At 35.5% G+C, this 17445-nt stretch overlaps 2 protein-coding genes across 3 annotated transcripts in view; one reads left to right on the forward strand and one right to left on the reverse strand.

Moving 5' to 3' along the window:
- Positions 1-17445, reverse strand: part of LOC118743222 (diuretic hormone receptor) — a 108507-nt gene that overhangs the window by 71127 nt on the left and 19935 nt on the right. The gene's annotated exons all lie outside the window — the stretch shown is intronic.
- On the forward strand, positions 6542-17176 carry LOC118743929 (diuretic hormone receptor-like). The gene is made up of 7 exons (XM_036476689.1): positions 6542-7427; positions 12686-12833; positions 14434-14623; positions 14831-14927; positions 15126-15219; positions 15282-15362; positions 17082-17176. Exons 1-7 carry the CDS (start codon positions 7155-7157, stop codon positions 17174-17176), a joined length of 978 nt encoding a protein of 325 aa, XP_036332582.1. The 5' UTR covers positions 6542-7154.

Below are 17445 nucleotides of genomic sequence, written 5' to 3' on the forward strand. Positions count from 1 at the left end.
TACAACCATTATTTATAATGAATTCATTATTAACATACATTCACACAACACTTTTCACAAGTTGAAGAGCGGCAAAATATGTATAAAGGATGTTTATGTCTATGCCTGTATTATTATACATACATAGGTAAATATGTATATACATTTATGCCACTAAAAGCACATGCAATAAATTTAAAACTATCATTATACGTTAGACTGGGTAGCAAAAAAAAGTTTGTAATTACACACCTAGATTTTAGCGTGAAAAAAAAACGTTCGTTCTTGGCACGCCCTAGAACAACGAAAATCGATTTTTATTCATAATTTTTTTTTTTTACTACCTTTTAAAGTGATATCGCTGAAAATATAATTTGGTACCTAAACAAATTCCTTCGACCAGTGCAATGCATCACATTTAAGGGTTGGGTCTTAAGTACCAATTTATATGTAAATAAAACTCTATCTTAGCGGCTTTTAGGCACTGAAAGAAAATTTTAATAAAAAACCAAACACATTAAGCTTTCAAACTTTAGAAGGTAATTACCGACGTTTTTTACTTTACAATCAAAAAATATCTAGAGGTCGCTCAAAGCGCTCAAAGTTTTCCATGTATTTTATATAGGGAAAAAACAACTTTTCGTAGAAATGGTATGGAAAATTCTGGTGCTCTTCAGAGGACTTTCAATAACAATACCCAACTGTTTATTTAACCATTTTTTAATACTAAATATTTTTTAATTTAAAAATTTAAAAATTAAAATATTAATTTTCAAAAATTCTACGAAAAGTGGTTTTCCCCATATAAAGTACATGGAATACTTTGAACGCTTTGAGCGACGTCTAAATGTTTTTTGATTTCAAAAAAATTCCGACTTTCCTTTTTGCACATGCATTTTTGGGCCACCCTAATATACATACAATTTAGCATACTACATATCATGACTGTGCGAAAGCTACCACGCATTAATCAAGTGTAGGTATTTTAGTGGCGCTATCTATTCATAATCGCATCATAATAGCCATATAATTTAATAGATAGATTAGGAAAAGAGATGCCCATAGTAAAAAAGGCAAACAATAGAGCCGAGTACTGACATATTTTCGTCAAAACAGTAGCTCTTAGAAGCAAAAATAATTATTGCATACACTATGTATTTTACGTTTGTTCTCTCTAAAATTGGCTAAAGAAGATCTTAGTTTGTTCGTTTTGAAGCACATCCTGCAAATGGATTTAAAAATTACGGAACTTATAACTAGTTTTCCGGTGAGCACTTGCATTTTTTTTTTTTGCGAACGCACGCTTAAAACAGCCGCTACTCTGGCAATGGCGAAGTATATAATAAAACAAAATCTGCTAAGCGAACTCTAGAGATGTTGGAAGAAACATGACAAATTTCTTCGTAAAATCCTCTTCGATGATGAGAGCCATTTTTCGCTAAACGGCTTCGTGAACAAAAAATATAGTGCCGGCCCTCAGCATTGACAATTTTCCTTTCGATTATTTAATATTCACTATTTTTTATAAAAATATAGCATATTCCATAACAAAAACCATGCATGTATGTGAATCCGATCCTCAAACTTTATATAACATTTACAGTAATAATTCATATCAAGAAATTTGCATCAAAATTTCAAATTTCGCTTAAAATTTTAGAATCTTTTGAGTATGCTGGTTTGAAACCCATTAAACTTGAATGCATTTCGTTGATTTTTGATAATTGTTTTTTTGTTGAAGTAGAGATGCCAGATCGAAATACAAAAAATAGATTTTTGAATCGAAATAAAAATAAGTAATCGATGCAGGAAAGAATCGCCAAAAAATTAAATCGATCTCCCAAGATCGATTCATATATTTTGTCATTCAACGTATTTTATTTAATTTTTATAAGGAAACAAAACAACACATCGATCTGACTTGAGATGGCCCACGGTGTCGGGAACGTCTGTAAAAATTCCTTTCATCAAAATATTTTCATTTAATGCCTAGGGAAAAGTCAACGCTGTCCTATTTTATAACATTTTTAAATTTGTTTGAAATTGTGTTTGTTTTTTTTTTTATTAGAAATGAGAGAAAATTTAATTTTTTACTTCAAAATTAACCACTGCTTTAAGAAGTGTATTATAAAATGGAGCTTACGAACATATACTTTTGTGCAATGCGGGCGTTTTTAATTTGTTATTTTTTTTCTGTCTATATTTCACTTCCTACTTACCCTTTTTACACATTATAGTCAAAAATTTGCTACAAAACTGCATAAGTACTAAAATTTTATCTAAAAAGAGTAATTAAGGATTGAAATTTTGTATGAAAATTCACATAAATTTGGAACTTCAATTTTTTAGTTTCATGTATAATTATTTTCAAGAGGCTACCCTGAGGAGCTCTGCAGTCGGAGGAGAGAGATAGGCAGGCCATTAAATTCTTTGGTCTTTGCTCTCTCCAGATGTTTTATTTAAGGGTAGATACCAGCCTCAAATAGAATTTTTTTTACAAATTTATAGATTTTCTGAGGAAAATCGTAGTCCAATATGAAACAATTGACGAAAAGTCGAATATCGATTCTCGAATTGTTTTCAATCGATTCACCGATCGAATCGGAACTAAAAAAGCGGCAAAAAATGCAATCGGTAGGGCTCGATTAATCGATTTTCGATTTAATCGATATAAAAGCGGCATCTCCATGTCGAAGGTGTTACGCATTTCCTTCCATACAAAGTATGTTGGCCTATTTTTTTTTTTAAATAGCACAATTCATGATTTACCTTAGAAGCAGCAAAAATGAGAATTTTATTTGCATAACTACTACATACTTATAAACATAAGCACATGTATGCTTGCATGTACTACATATGTATATATAAGTAAATATAAGATGTCTAGCCATATATTTGAACGCATTTCGATAGCTGCGGTAAATCAAAAGAATAATTTTATTACTTTATTAGAATTCTCAGATAAAATTCCGACTCGAAATTCCCGCTACATTACTAAATTTTGATGAACACTCTTCTCGCGACCTACTTTTGGTCGGCTGAGGATAAGAACAATTTTAAAAGCAAAGAAACAGTTTGACGTGCCTTTTAATAAAAAATTGACGGCAATTATTTTACGATCGTTCATTTCCAAGTGTGACTGTTTCGAAAGCCAATTGTACACACTCGTTATAACGGTTGCTCGTGACTGCGGTAGATTGATGTCTATAAACTCTAATCGCCTTATTCATAAAAAAATAAAGTAGGTTTAAAGAGCTTTATAAAGTAACATTTTCATACAAATTTTCGATTTGTAAAGCAGTTAAAGCCTTTAAAATTTTTGACTAACTCCGAACTCGCATTTTATTTAATGGACTACAAAACTGCAAACTTTAAAAAATTCTAAAAAATCTGATTAAAAAGTTGAAAATTTGCTGAATTTTCGCGAGTTTTGCACAAAGTTTAGGAATTATAACTTTACGTTTTTTGTTGTAGAATGAACCATATTTTTAAATAAAACTGGCGGAAGGACATAAAAATAAAAATTGTTGCATGTATTGTGAAAAAATTGCTGTGCCAATACTTTGTTCCGGCAGTGTATATACATACATACCTGGTTGCAAATATTTCGCAATAACAAGCTCCATGCGCCGGCCAAATTATTGTACACGTATACTAGTATAAATACATATGTGCATACATATATATCTACTTATCAAAATATCTTCGCACTGGCACTGATTTTTAAGATCTTTATCAAAAAGAAGATATCAAACTTTTGATAAAAACCTTGGATCTTAGTTGATGAACAGGTAATTCTCTTGTACGGCCTTGTGATTGCACGCCTCATATAGAAAAAGTTTATCTAATCGCACTCCTTACTTACGTGCGAATTCGAGGGCGTAGCGACAATCTAAAGCAACGGGGGAGGCACAGATTAATATACGAATTACAGATTACATTTTACATATTATCAGCAAACTCTTCAATTGTTTTCTTCTCAATCATCTCGCGGAAGCCTTGGATCACTATAAATAGAGAGGGAACCACTCCGTCTTATTCGGTTTAAGGATCCGCTGAGGCCAGCAGATTCTGTTAACCAATAAGTGCGTCTGACTTGGAGCAAGCAGCTCGCTATGTAAATAAAAAAATAATTAAATACTCTAGATAAAACACAAAATGAAAATATTTAAACAACCTCGGTTAATTAACGCCGTAACTTGGGAGACCCACGCACGAAACAAAGACCACACTTTGCGGATATGCGCCATAGGACAGGTGTCTCTATCCAACTGCTGGATGGCTTATTTAGATAAATAACGTGTTCACTTTACCACTGTAGAGAAAATGAGATGGAAGGAGGAAGATTGCAATTTGCAGCATTCGTTGGCACCCCAAACAGTGAACGAATTTCCACAATCCACATCTAAGCTAAATGAGATTAAAAGAGAGGTTCCTCGACTTATCCGCGGATATGAACTTGGTAGTTAGTAGTACCAGACACCATATCCTCGAAAGATCTATAAAACTACTTGGTTGGCCCCATTTCAAATGTAGAAAACCCCAATTGATAACTTTGTCATAGACGGGACGAAAGTTCGATGTCGAAAATTTGCAGCCACAAAAGGCAGCCGAGAAATTCCCCAATTGACTCTCATTTTGATTGAACAATAAACTTATCATTGATTAGATATGTATAATCCATCTCCCAATCTCCTCGCCCACACAGAAACAGCGGGTATGACGAAGAGTGTCGTGCAGCTCAATATAGAAATATGCGAATTTTATGCGAAAATAGGGCAGAAATAAAATGGTTTCGAAACCGGCGCTAGTTCTTCCATATAGAAATATGACAATGTGGGACAGCCGCGTGATTGAGAGTTGCCCCTACCTACCTACGCCCTTGTGCGAATTTGTGTACACACATATGCACATATGTATGTATGTATGTATATGTGAATATGTCGCGCTTATAAACAATATATGTATGTCTTACAGTCATGCAGGAAAGTATGAGTACTATTAAGTTTGGTGGAGTATGTATGTATATCCTGTGCTTTTGATTTGCGCAGAGCTCGCGCCGATGGTCATTAGGCAGAATGAGGTCAATATGTCTACAACATCTGAGGCTGCTGTGGATGCAATGCTAAAAATACCGTCGTCACTTACTGTCTCAATCCGCGAGGCGGCCTTCAAATCCAACTATAGGCTTAAAGTAAATGGTTGCTGTTTTGATACAGTGCGAGCTTGCATATTGTTGAAATTATGCTGTCGGGTTCAACAATGTAAAATAGTTGGACAATGTACTTGTTTTATTTTGGATGCCAAGAAAATAGCTGGTAATTAGACAGAGGCAGCAGGCAGGCAAAGCTGATATAGACTTTAAGTGCAGATAGTCTAGTGTGAAATTTCTTGTTGTTTAAACAACTGGCTGTAATTGGCAACGCCATTTTCCCTTCCTGCCTTGAAGAGTACGCGCGACGGAAAACGTTTTGTTCTTCTGTTCCGTCATCACAAGCATTCGATATGATGTTTTGTTGGCAGCGCGTTGTGTTAAAAGGCGATCATCTGAGCTATATAGCAACCAGCAAATTTACTTTGACTTTCGCGAATCGCGTAAGTTTAAAACTGTTTAGAGGAAACAGGAAAACCAAACCATGAACGGAATATAGTCTGAGTGCTGTCGTCTGCGCGCGTTGTTTACGAGAGTTTCAACAAAAAAAGACATTGGTAAAAATTTAATTGATTACCAAAAAAAAAATATTCTAGTATTTTCCACCAGATCGCAGTTCCTACTATCCCAACGTATCGCCTAATGTCAGTGAATTAAATCTCGCCAAAAATTATTAAACTTTTGCTATGGAAGTATTTTGATTCGAAGGTAATTTGGAATTTTTGTTGCCGAACGTAGGAGAGGCTTTTTTAAATTTTTTGTCATATCTTCGGATTTTACAGTCGGATCTTAAATAATGATATACCGATGTTCTTGTCGCGGGGAGAACATTTTTTGTACCTAATTTCATTAACCTTACCAGATCTGAGTTCTTATCACCTTAATGTCAGTAAATTAAAGTTCACTTAGGGCTGGTTTCTCCTACTCAACTTAACTTAGTTTAGCCAATTTTTTGGACCTAGTCAAGAATAAGCAGAATAAAAAGTACGCAAGCTTTTAGCTTAAGTCCAAAAAATGGCTAAACTAAGTTAAGATGAGTTGAAGAAACCAGCCCATAAAATTGTTAAACTTTTTGCCAAGGAAGGATTTTAATAATTCTAGTAGAGTTATTTAAAAAAAAAAAAAAACAAATTGCCGAATATAAGTGCCACCTAAAATATATAAAAATGCGGCCAAAAAAAAAACGATTTTCGAAATTTCCTTGCAACAATATTTTAAACCCAGGTGGTGCGGCCTAACTAGTGTTTATCTAAGCACTTTCGTGGCACACTGTAAGAATTATGTATGTGTGTGTATGTTTCCCAAAATCTCACCCACGTGGTTATTATTTACTCTTAAACTTTTACTTATTCATTATACTTAATACCCGCCAACTTTTTCTGATTGTTTTTCGTTTCTGTTTTATTTACAGTTATTGTCAAGAGATAAGAACCAACCAACGCATCGTCCACAGAAAGTGAAAATTCATTTCGTTAATTTCATTTTCATTCGAATTTCGCGAGTGTTATAGAGGGTAACAGCGCCACGAACAATTACATTAGATAAAGGCTAATTAGTAATTACCATAGCACACCTTCTAAATAGTGAGGAAATAGGAAAAGAAGAAAAGCATAATAGAGTTGTATAAAACAAAAAAAAAACACACACACACACCCACACGCGAACAATGTGGACTATAATCGTACAATTCGTAGGTCAAATGACTGCCACGCCCAACAAGCAGCCGCAATAAACCGCTGCCGGCGCTTGTGTCAACAGGAATACTACAACTCGAATTGCATTAAACGCAACAACAATAAACCTGTTAATAAGAACAAACTAATTGCTATCGGCTAAAGTGCACAACAAAGCCATTAAGTTAGCCAAAGCTATAAGAACAACGATTGTGGCCACACGAATTCGCCACCCAACCACCGGATGCCTCAAGTCAAATACCATTTACCGCCAACAACAACAACAGCAGCAACATCAACAGCAACAGTAATAGCCACAAAATACTGCAACGCCGCGTGCAGTCAATAAAATGTCCATATCGGATGTGCGTGCAGTTGTTGTTGAAAGCTTGGATGATGCGACTGCACTCGATTTTACAGATATTATAGCCAATTTCTCAACTGAAACGCTAGCTATGGTAAGCGATATTTTGGCGTCGCCGCCGAGCGCTGCGAATGATATTTACATAAATCGTACGGTGAAGGAGCATTGTATGCGACTCTTGCAGACGTATAATCTGCAGAAAAAACAGGAAGAAGTAGAGCAACACCACCTGCTCACTGGCGACACCAACTACTATGCGGTAAGTAAAATTCCACTTTTTCTTTATGTATGTACATATGTATATCTACGAGTACAAACGCACTCGTGCGTAATGCTCTTTGCCAGTCATTTATGGCGCTATTTTATTGCTTTGCTTTTGCTGTGTGTGGGTGCATTGAGTCGCAAAATGGGCGAGCCGTATAAATAGAATCATCCTGGTAGAATGATGAGCACAAATGCGTGTACATATAGTATGTATATGTATGTCTATATCTGTGTATGCTTGCGTGCACACCTACCAAAATGAATGAGCCACTTTTGTCAAGTTGCTGTTTGAATTTTGTCTGTGGTTTTTTCGGAGGAATTTCATAATTTATTTCTGAACGGTGCGGAATTGTATGGAGACTTATGATTTCATGAACTTTCTGGCAAAGAAAATATGTCGTAAAGCCATTGCTTCTTTGTCGCTTTTGCTGCTCACCAAATTAATAAAGTTTGCAAACACTTTACATTTTAGTAACGCAGGACTCGGACTTGTTTATGCTTTGAGCTGCATTGGCGGGACACAAATTTTTCTGATTTCTTAGCAACAACATTTTTATGTTATGAATGCATCAAAAATTGTCTTTTTTTTTATTCCCCGCAGAAGGACAAATTGGTCGTAATTAAAAACTGAAGACAAGTTTTTGAAAGTATTTTTTTTTTGAGCTTGAGGCCGTTTTTAATGAAAATTTTGTGAAAAAACACAATTTACAAAAACAACAACCACATGATCAAGTTTAAATAGCACTGGAATAGCTGCGCTTGTTTGTAGTTGGCGTAACAAATGAAAAAGTGTAAAAAGCAACAACAGTTTACATGGTTAGTTAGTTGAAGAAGTCTGATGAAGAGATGTGGTGATATCCGAAATAGCTATAACTAATAAAATTGTTGAATATAATTGTTATAAGGCCATAGATCATCAAAAAAAAAACTATTTTTTTCTGTTGAAAAAAGTCTGCAAATTTCATCAATAAATATTATCTCCAACGCCTATAAAGTAAACTCTAAGTACGTTAGGTCCAGTGTCCTTGGGACCTTCGACTACAAAGAATTGACGAAGCATAATATAAAATTGAGTTTCAGCTTGGAATACTGATACGCGAAAATAGCTCAAAAGAAATCCTGTATCCATCAAGGAGAACTCTGAAGGCAACCGATTACGAAAGGTTTTTTCAAAAACTACAGTTGCCCAAAACTATATCCAAAATCCAGACGGCGAATGGACTTCATCTTGCAGCAAAATACCAGACGTACTCACTGAGGAACCTAAAGCAAACGAACTACTTTTCCCTAAACTCCGCAATGAATATTGTGCAATTCGTAAAAAAAAGTTTCAAAACATTTAAACCCTACAACTCTTCAAGGTAATCTGGTATATTCCCCACTGAAATTCAAAAAGCAGTCGAAGCACTATGTCCCTTGCTCACTATCATCTATAGATCATTTCAAGCTTTACATCAATAAGCCTTACCTTCTTCATTCGTAAAATTCTAGAAAGACTGCTTGACGCTAATGGGTTACAGCATCTTCCATAACATAGCCTATCGCAGTGCCAATTTTCCAACTCTACTAAACTGAATATTCAATGCGAAATAGCCCTCAGAGTGGAGATCAAACTTAACATTAATCATGCCTATCAATGAAGTCCGACTTACACAAAGGTCTACAAATGTTGAATACTTCGGTGTAATTGGACTGCAAGCGGAAACTTATTGATCATTCCTGGAAAGACAAAACCACCCATAGAGAGTACACTGGATGTGCACACATGTATAAGAGTCCATATATAGAAGCAAACTGGATAGGCAAGTGTATACCTAGAAATTTTATCAAACTTTTTAGCTAATTTAGATTTAGAAATGTTGTCGTCACGATCAACTAACGGTAGATCCAAAAAACGTTCTGTTTCCACGTGGTAACACCAAAGGGAGAGGGCTCCTAGCTGAGTTAGTTTGAGGGGGAAGGTGAAAAGATGGTTGGTGTCGGGAATTGCTTATGCTTATGCATTAGTTGGAGCAGAGTTAGGCCGGTCTCCCGCCACACCTCAAGCCCTTATTCTGTGATGGGTGGGAATTGAATTGCAGTGTTTGTGTGAAGTTGGTAATAGACTATCTATGTATGTCGCTAATAGTTTGTCGGCACATCGTCAGTTCCAGTGGTTGGCCTGCATACTACTGAGGGTATTAGGATCTACTCACAAGAGCTCTTACTGAACGTCAGCAAACGGTTTCCTCACAACTGCAGCGTCTTCGAGGCTGGTTCAGTTCAGGTTTGTAATCTACAACAGTGAAACATCCAGAAGCTGTGCAGCAGACAGGTACACACAGTTGCACCACATGCAAACACCGAAATTAGCATTCATTGAATTTACAACGAACAGACGGACGAATCAGAGAGCGCTACTAAGCAGATCTTGTTAAGTATCAACGATAAACTTTATAAGACCATGATCCTAATTGATTTTCCTCTACTTTTTATTGTTTTCAATACATAGTTACATCTTCCAATGGCTGATCTGAACTCTGCAGACATTCGCAATCTTCAAGGCTTCGTAATTGTATCACTCGAAAAACTCAAGGAACGGAATAAGAACTCGCTCAAATGGCATCACATTAGACCTAAGTAGGTGACTGGAGTGACTTTCTTGATGGCTGTACAGAGTGTCAACCACCTTAATCTCACCATTGACGAAAATTATTGAGAATATGATATTCGTTTGAAGGATTGAAGCACCCTCGAGGAGCTTTCAATTTGCAGTATCAGCGAGCTGCAACCTGTACCTTTTTTATCTTTTTGTTTTGAAGTCGTAAATTTTAAGTCATAATCAATTGGCTAGGACACGTTAGTGAAGTTGAAATTTTCAATGCTTTAAAAAAATGCTCGATCATTTCCATATAGTCAAAATCTCTACAAAATTCTTTAATCACTTTAATAATCGTAAGAAACTCAATTAATGAATGAAATCAAAGAGGAAACAGAAACTCACAAATTAAAATAATAAATAAATAACTTTAATCAAAATTTAACACATTTTACATGTTTACCCAATTTTTCCTTATTCGCGTATAATACTGGTGTATGTAGCGATGCTAATATGTATGTAGCTATTTCAGTGCTGATAAAGTATATGGGAATATTCATGCATGGTCCGCAGGATTAAATGCTTGCGCAAGCATTTTCACATATGTACATACATACAGTGACGAGCAAAACTGTAACATGATGTAACACTTTTTATTTTAGCCACCGCTATCTTTCATAGTTCTAACGACTTTCATAGTTTTGTTGTATATTCTTATTGGTACACCCCTACTCCCGCTCTCATAACGATTTGAGGTCAATCCAACAACAATAAAAAAACCTGGAGACAAAAATGTAAGTTAAGGCAAATGTTACAGTTTTGCACTCACTCTCAGTTTTGCATTTGACAGTTATCTCTTACTTAGTTGGAAGTCAGATGACTTTTTTCTGTATTGTAGTTTATTGAAGAAGTGATCACCAGTAAATAATATAGTTAATCAGGAACTATAAATGTAAATAATAGATTTACTGCGGAAAGGCGGGACCGCACGAAAAGTGGCAAAAAATTGTGGAGTTTGCACATGAAAATGTTAAGACTGAGAAAAAATATAGCCTAAAGTGTTACTAAGGACAAAGGAAGTCTGTCAAAATATATTACAGTCCGATATCTTGTGAACTTAGTTGCAAGTAGCGCTGCAGGCACTACTACTGAAGCGCTTAAGGTATTAAAATTGAATGCAAATCAGTAGATAGTGAGGCGAAAAATTGCCAAATTGAGCAAAATGGATCATAAAAGAAGAAAAAAGCAAATTTGATCAAAATACATGTGCGAGTGGGGCAGCGTTTTGCTGCATCGCGCGAAAACCGGACCGTTGCCTATTGGGATATGTTAGGCCTTACATAACGCAATAAAAAACACATTTTTTAAGATTTAATTGAGGCTTATGTGGTCTGACAAGACTAAATTAATAGCTTTTAAGCAGATGGCCGGGCATGGTATTGGAACAAAGGCCCAAATTAAGCCTAAGCGCATCATGTAAAGCAAACTGTGAATCACAGTGGTCGGTCAATATTAGTTTCTGGTTGTATTTCAAAAATGTTGTTGATCCGTTTGTACGTATTATGCGTAAGGAACAGTATCTGCTCATATTTCAACAAAATTTGCAAGATGTAGTCGAAAAAATTAGAGTTTCTGCTGAAAAAGCAACCAAAACACACTGCACATGTTCGCAAAGACTGGAACAAAAGCAGAAATCTGCTAATTTGAAATGACCTCCACAATTCGAGGACATGAATCTCATCGAGAATTTGCGAAATCAACTAAAAGCGCATCTTACTAAGTATCCAAGTCCGTCCAATGGAGTACGTGAGCTGTGAAAGCACACCAAGGATATATGGGAGGCTATACCTCCAGAATTTTTACAGACATACACATTAGGTATGCCAAATTGCAACCAGGAACTAAATAAAGCAAAAGCATACTGAACATTGTGTTAATAATTCTTTTTTTTTGTGAAAATTGTCAAAAAGTTATTAAAAATATATGAGTGCAAAACTGTAACATTTGCCTTAATTTACATTTTTGTCTGCTGGTTTTGTTAATGTTGTTGAATTGACTTCAAATCGTTATGACAGAGGAAGCAAAGATGTACCAATAAAAATATACAACAACAGTATGAATGTCGTTAGAACTTGGAAAGATAGCGACAGCTGATATAAAAAGTGTTACTCCATGTTACAGTTTTGCTCGTCACTGTACATCCGTAACTGTCAGCTTTGCAAAGCCAGCAATTTGCAGCCACAAGCTAACGCAATAAAGTATACGCCGTGGGTCACAAATTAATTAGTCAACATTCAACAGTTGTGCCATAGTTGTTTAGCGCAATATTGCTGCGAGGTAACATGCATGTGCATATGTGTGTATATATGTATGTTTAGGTATTTAGGTATTCATTTAAGTATGTCTGTTGTCGGCATAGAAATGCAAAATGTTATTTTCCTTAATAGAAATGAGAATTATGTTTGCTAGCATATTGCCGATCGATGGCCTCAAGCTGAGTGAGTGCATTAATTTTTAATACAAGGACGATGAATTCTAAAATTTCAATATCTTACAATTAGACTAATGTGCTTGGTGGTAAAATTTCTCCTTAACTATAATAATAATTTTAAGTGTCCACTTTTTTAATTAAACGTTTTCTGTTAAATAAATATTTTTCCCCTCTTTCTTTTTAGTTGCGACATCCGACCGATCGCATCGTTGCCAATTTAACCTGCCCGCCATTCTTTGACACAGTACTCTGTTGGCCAGCTACAGCGGCAGCTACAACAGCCAAACAGCCATGTTTTGCAGAATTCAAAGGCGTACTTTACAATACAACAGGTAAGGCACGGCACAAATTTGCTATTCGAAAGTGAGCGGGAATTCGTTTGTTGGCTAGAAATTCGTTGTGTAGTAGTACTACACTTCCTAATGAATTCACTCTTGATAAGCCCTTGAAAGTGATAACAAAATATATGTATGTATTTAATTGGTTAGTCACATGTGTCCGCTAAATAATATCAGGGATTATATTTTACTGAATGAAACATAAGCTTGACGCGCTTACTATTAGGACATCAAATATTGACGTAAGTAATTAATTAATCATTTAAAGCAAATCACTGTCAAAGGCAAATAAAATCGTTGACTTATCAGTTAGTCGATTTTGGAATTATTTATGCATAGTTAAGATTTAGATCAGCTTATATTCCTGGTTGATAATATCATTGTTATTAGGGCGTTGCTAACCTCGGCTATTAATGAAACTTAGCACTTCAGGACGTAATGGAGTGGAGTTATAGGCGGGCAATCACATATTATATGCCTCCTCTAGCCCGCAAAACCTGTAGTTCGTCTCCTCAGAAACTACCATTTTTTTTTTTTAGATGTACCTCAGTCTACAGTGTCCTGTCAGGGTATCCGGTGATAGTTCTTAAACCCTTTCCCTCTCCAATCCTCTTAGACGTTTTGCTGTGTAACCCCTGGATGGACCAAAGAAAGGTTGAGGGCCGACCAGGCTCCGTACGGCACCGCATTTCGCTAGAGTGTCAGCCCTTTCGTTGGCATCGAAGCCCTCATGGCCCGGAAGCCACCATCAGATTACCCAGTTGTTGGCTCCTAGTTTTACTAGTACATTTTTGCAACTGTACCCTATCTTTGACACCATTTTCAGGAGAACCTAGGTCTATACATGCCAGTGCTTTCATCCTCAAGTTTGGAACCACCAGTGTGCTTTTTCAGAAGCGTTTTGAAGCTGAAAGCAAAGCTGTATTTTGTCACTTTTCTCATTTATGGTAAGGTTTGGAAAATCTTTGCAGCCGATGCCACGCGAAGAGCTCCGCCTCGTTCTGTGTGAACCCCTTGCTTAGCTCGGCGCTGCTCAGCTTTCTGTGTATACTTGTACGTACCTGCTGTCAGAGGGTATATTTGGTGAACGCTTCACTTTCTGCATACTGGGATGCTTTTCTGGATGAAGACAGCCACTACCAGTCTAACTACCCTTTGAATTGCATTTATGTATAAGTCGTAGCGTGGAATACTGGGCTTTTTATGTCACAGGTGAACTCTGTGGTACCTGTTTTTGTCGGCGTGCTTTGATGAGCGCTTCTCGTTTTGTATCTACGGTAGTTAATTTGGATTAATGAAATAGAAACCGTTCTTCTAAACTGTGGAATCTTTAAAAGGATATGAAAAACTAAAATCGTAGATCCACTACCATTCGATTAGGTGGTTTAATAAAATCTAAGGGTCTTACTAGTAAAAATTGTATTCTTCTTTGAAAAATGCTGCCTCTATGTATCTGCGGTTTTGTGTAGCTTAATACATAATCTCAAAGCATATTTTTTATCTAAATATACATACATACTCAAAGCGCTTTTATTTGCACATATACACATCGGTTATGCCTTAACTTTCCTTTCCATTACTTTCTATCCCATAGAGAATGTAACGCGTCACTGCTCGGCGAATGGTGTTTGGGACAATTACAGCGACTACATGAAATGCCAACCATCGATATTTTTTGCAGATATTTCGCCCACAGTTGAATTATCCTCCTACATATATTTCGTTGGATATTTTCTAAGTTTAGCATCGCTCATTTTGGCGCTTATCGTTTTCTATTTCTTTAAGTAAGTAAAGTAAACACTTTTATTTAAAAATTGCATATTCTCGTATAAAATAAACATAAAGCGGAAATGTGTGTGTATGCATTTTTGTTTATAAATTTAATTTTATTGAAGCAATAAGCTTAAATAAATATATAGTCATATAAGATATAGACATTAATGTTGATCTATTTTGTATATTTTTTTAATTTATTTTTATAATTTTCACAGAGACTTGAAATGCCTGCGCAACACCATACACGCGAATTTATTCCTTACATACATACTCGCCGCGCTATTATGGATATTGACGATGTGCCTGCATGTGGTAAGGCAAGACTTTTGCAAATAAAAATACAAAACAAACTAAAACAAAAAAACGAAAAAAAAAACAAAAACAAAACAAAGTTACTTGGTCATTACAGCTATTGTTTATGCTTCTGTGCTGTGCTGCTCCGCTGCATGACCGCGGGGGTGATTTGACTAACTAAATTAAATTATGACTTTTTCAATTTCAATTCTGCAGATGACCGAGCATCCCAGTGAAGCCGGGTGCATTATTTTGGTTATGATGTTCCATTATTTCAATCTAACAAACTTCTTCTGGATGTTTGTCGAAGGTAATTGTTAAATGTAAATTCTATTGTCACTGGTTGTTTATTTGATGTGAATTTTCCTGCAGGTCTTTATCTCTACACGCTGGTGGTACAAACATTTTCCAGAGATAATATTAGATTTGGCATATATACAGCCATCGGCTGGGGTAAGTATTGTCATGTTCTATACAATTTTGGTGTGTATAATTGTGTTTTTATAAAGATGCAGCATACACATTTATTTTCATTGTTTTAAATTTTATTTTAATAATTTTACTATAACCTTTCGTTTTATTTTTTCGTTCTTGGCATATTTTACCTATTACACAGGCTAACAAAAATGAAAAAAAATGTTGGTGCGACAAATGTTAAAGCTATTTTTGATAGACTTTTTTGTGCTGATTACGAATCCGTAAGTACAAAGGATCCAACACGTACAGGTTTTGAGAAAATCGAGGTCAAAGTGTCAAAAAATCGGGCTTTTGCAATATTTGAGAAGCTCTAGCAAAGAGTAAAAAAGTGATAGAACCTTCCACTTAGGCTTAGATTACAGCAAGAACTACTATCCTTGAAAATACCATTCCTGCACATTGAATTTATGGTCACTTATAGTCATTTATTGAGCAGTAAAATTTGCTCGAGCTTCTCAAATATTGGAAAAAACCATGATAAAAACATAGCAAGGTAGAACCGTTCTCTCAATTTGTCGGCCATGATTTTTTTTGAGGTTTGCCAACATTTTAAAATCATATAAAAGTGAAAATAAAAAATTGAAATTGTTCGAAATTGTTGTTGCTTGAGATTGAAAATGAAAATGTGTGTGTGAGTTTGTGAGTAAATTTAAAAATTATATTGTTTGGAAACGTCAAGAATTTTGAAAGTGACTCTCAGCGGTTCTACCTTACTATATTTTTATCATGGAAAAAACCCCGATTTTTTGACACTTTGACCACGATTTTCTCAAAATCTGTACGTGATGGAATCATTATAATTACGGATTCGTAATCAGCTCAAAAAAGTCTATCAAAAACGGATTTAACATTTGCCGCACCAAAATCAGTGTTGCCCTGTGTTATTTTTAAAGTAATTTTTTCTAGGGTTTGTTCATTTATTTAATTAATTTTTTTTTGCACATTTCCGTGCATTTGTTCGTGTGTAGCTTTCTCTTATCAAATATTATTTTAAACATATGTAAAGGGTGTCCAGTGGCAGAATTGGGTTTTAGATTTACAGTTTCTCCCTAACCTCTGAGCGTATCGGCGGGGTGGGCACAGCGTAAGCTTCGTCATTCGTGCGGGTTATTTAATAACGATGTCTCAGTGGACGGGTAAACAACATGCGTTCGCAATCCAAGCGTATTTAAGGTCAGTGACTAGTGTGCAACTGATCGTGGTAGATCTTGTCCACGTTACAATATTCGACGACAATATTCCCCTACGACGACCCCTTCGACGATCTTACACCTATGGATTTTTTCGGTGGGCATACCGCAGAAGTAAAGTCTACGAAAAAAACCCAGCGACCATCTCAGCACTAAAAAAATATCGTTCGTGAGGTTAATTGTATCCCAACATCACTTCTCCAACGAGTGGCTCGGAGTACGGAGGTCAGATTTGAAGAGTGTATCCGACGTAACGGTCAACATTTTTAGAGGAATAATTTTCAAAAAAAACAAAATCCGCACTTGTCTTCTTTGTAATAGTTATTGAAATAAACATTTATCATTAGTAATTCTTTTTTAATTTAGTTATTAATTCCTAATTCTGCCACCGGACACCCTGTATTTGGATTGCATTTCCTTTCATAACAAATCATATACATACTTTTACATCCAATTTATATTTTCTCACTGTACTAAGCATATTTATGCGCTTTCATTTTTACAGGCTGCCCTGCTGTTATTACATTTATTTGGTCGATCGCAAAAATCTTCGCCACTTCTTTGGAAACAGAGCACTTCAATGGTGTAAGTTATGTGTAAATACTAAAGTAATTATAAGCAATAAAAACGCAATGTGCATTTTTAAGTTCATGGTTTTCCATATTTACATTAACATTTGTTTATTCTACATATGTACATATGTATGTATGTATATCAAATTACTGGTATTTATTATTGACTCACATGTATGTATGTATGTATGTATGTATGTACAGCTAATCAGTAGAATTTACGTCACTGTGCGGCTTTGCCAATTATGGCTTTGTTTTTATTACTGTAATTTGGCCATATGGTATTTAGTTAGCTGG

The sequence above is a fragment of the Rhagoletis pomonella genome, unplaced genomic scaffold (assembly GCF_013731165.1).
Source record: "Rhagoletis pomonella isolate Grant_MI unplaced genomic scaffold, Rhpom_1.0 Rhpom_scaffold_00007, whole genome shotgun sequence".
NCBI classification, from domain to species: domain Eukaryota; kingdom Metazoa; phylum Arthropoda; class Insecta; order Diptera; family Tephritidae; genus Rhagoletis; species Rhagoletis pomonella.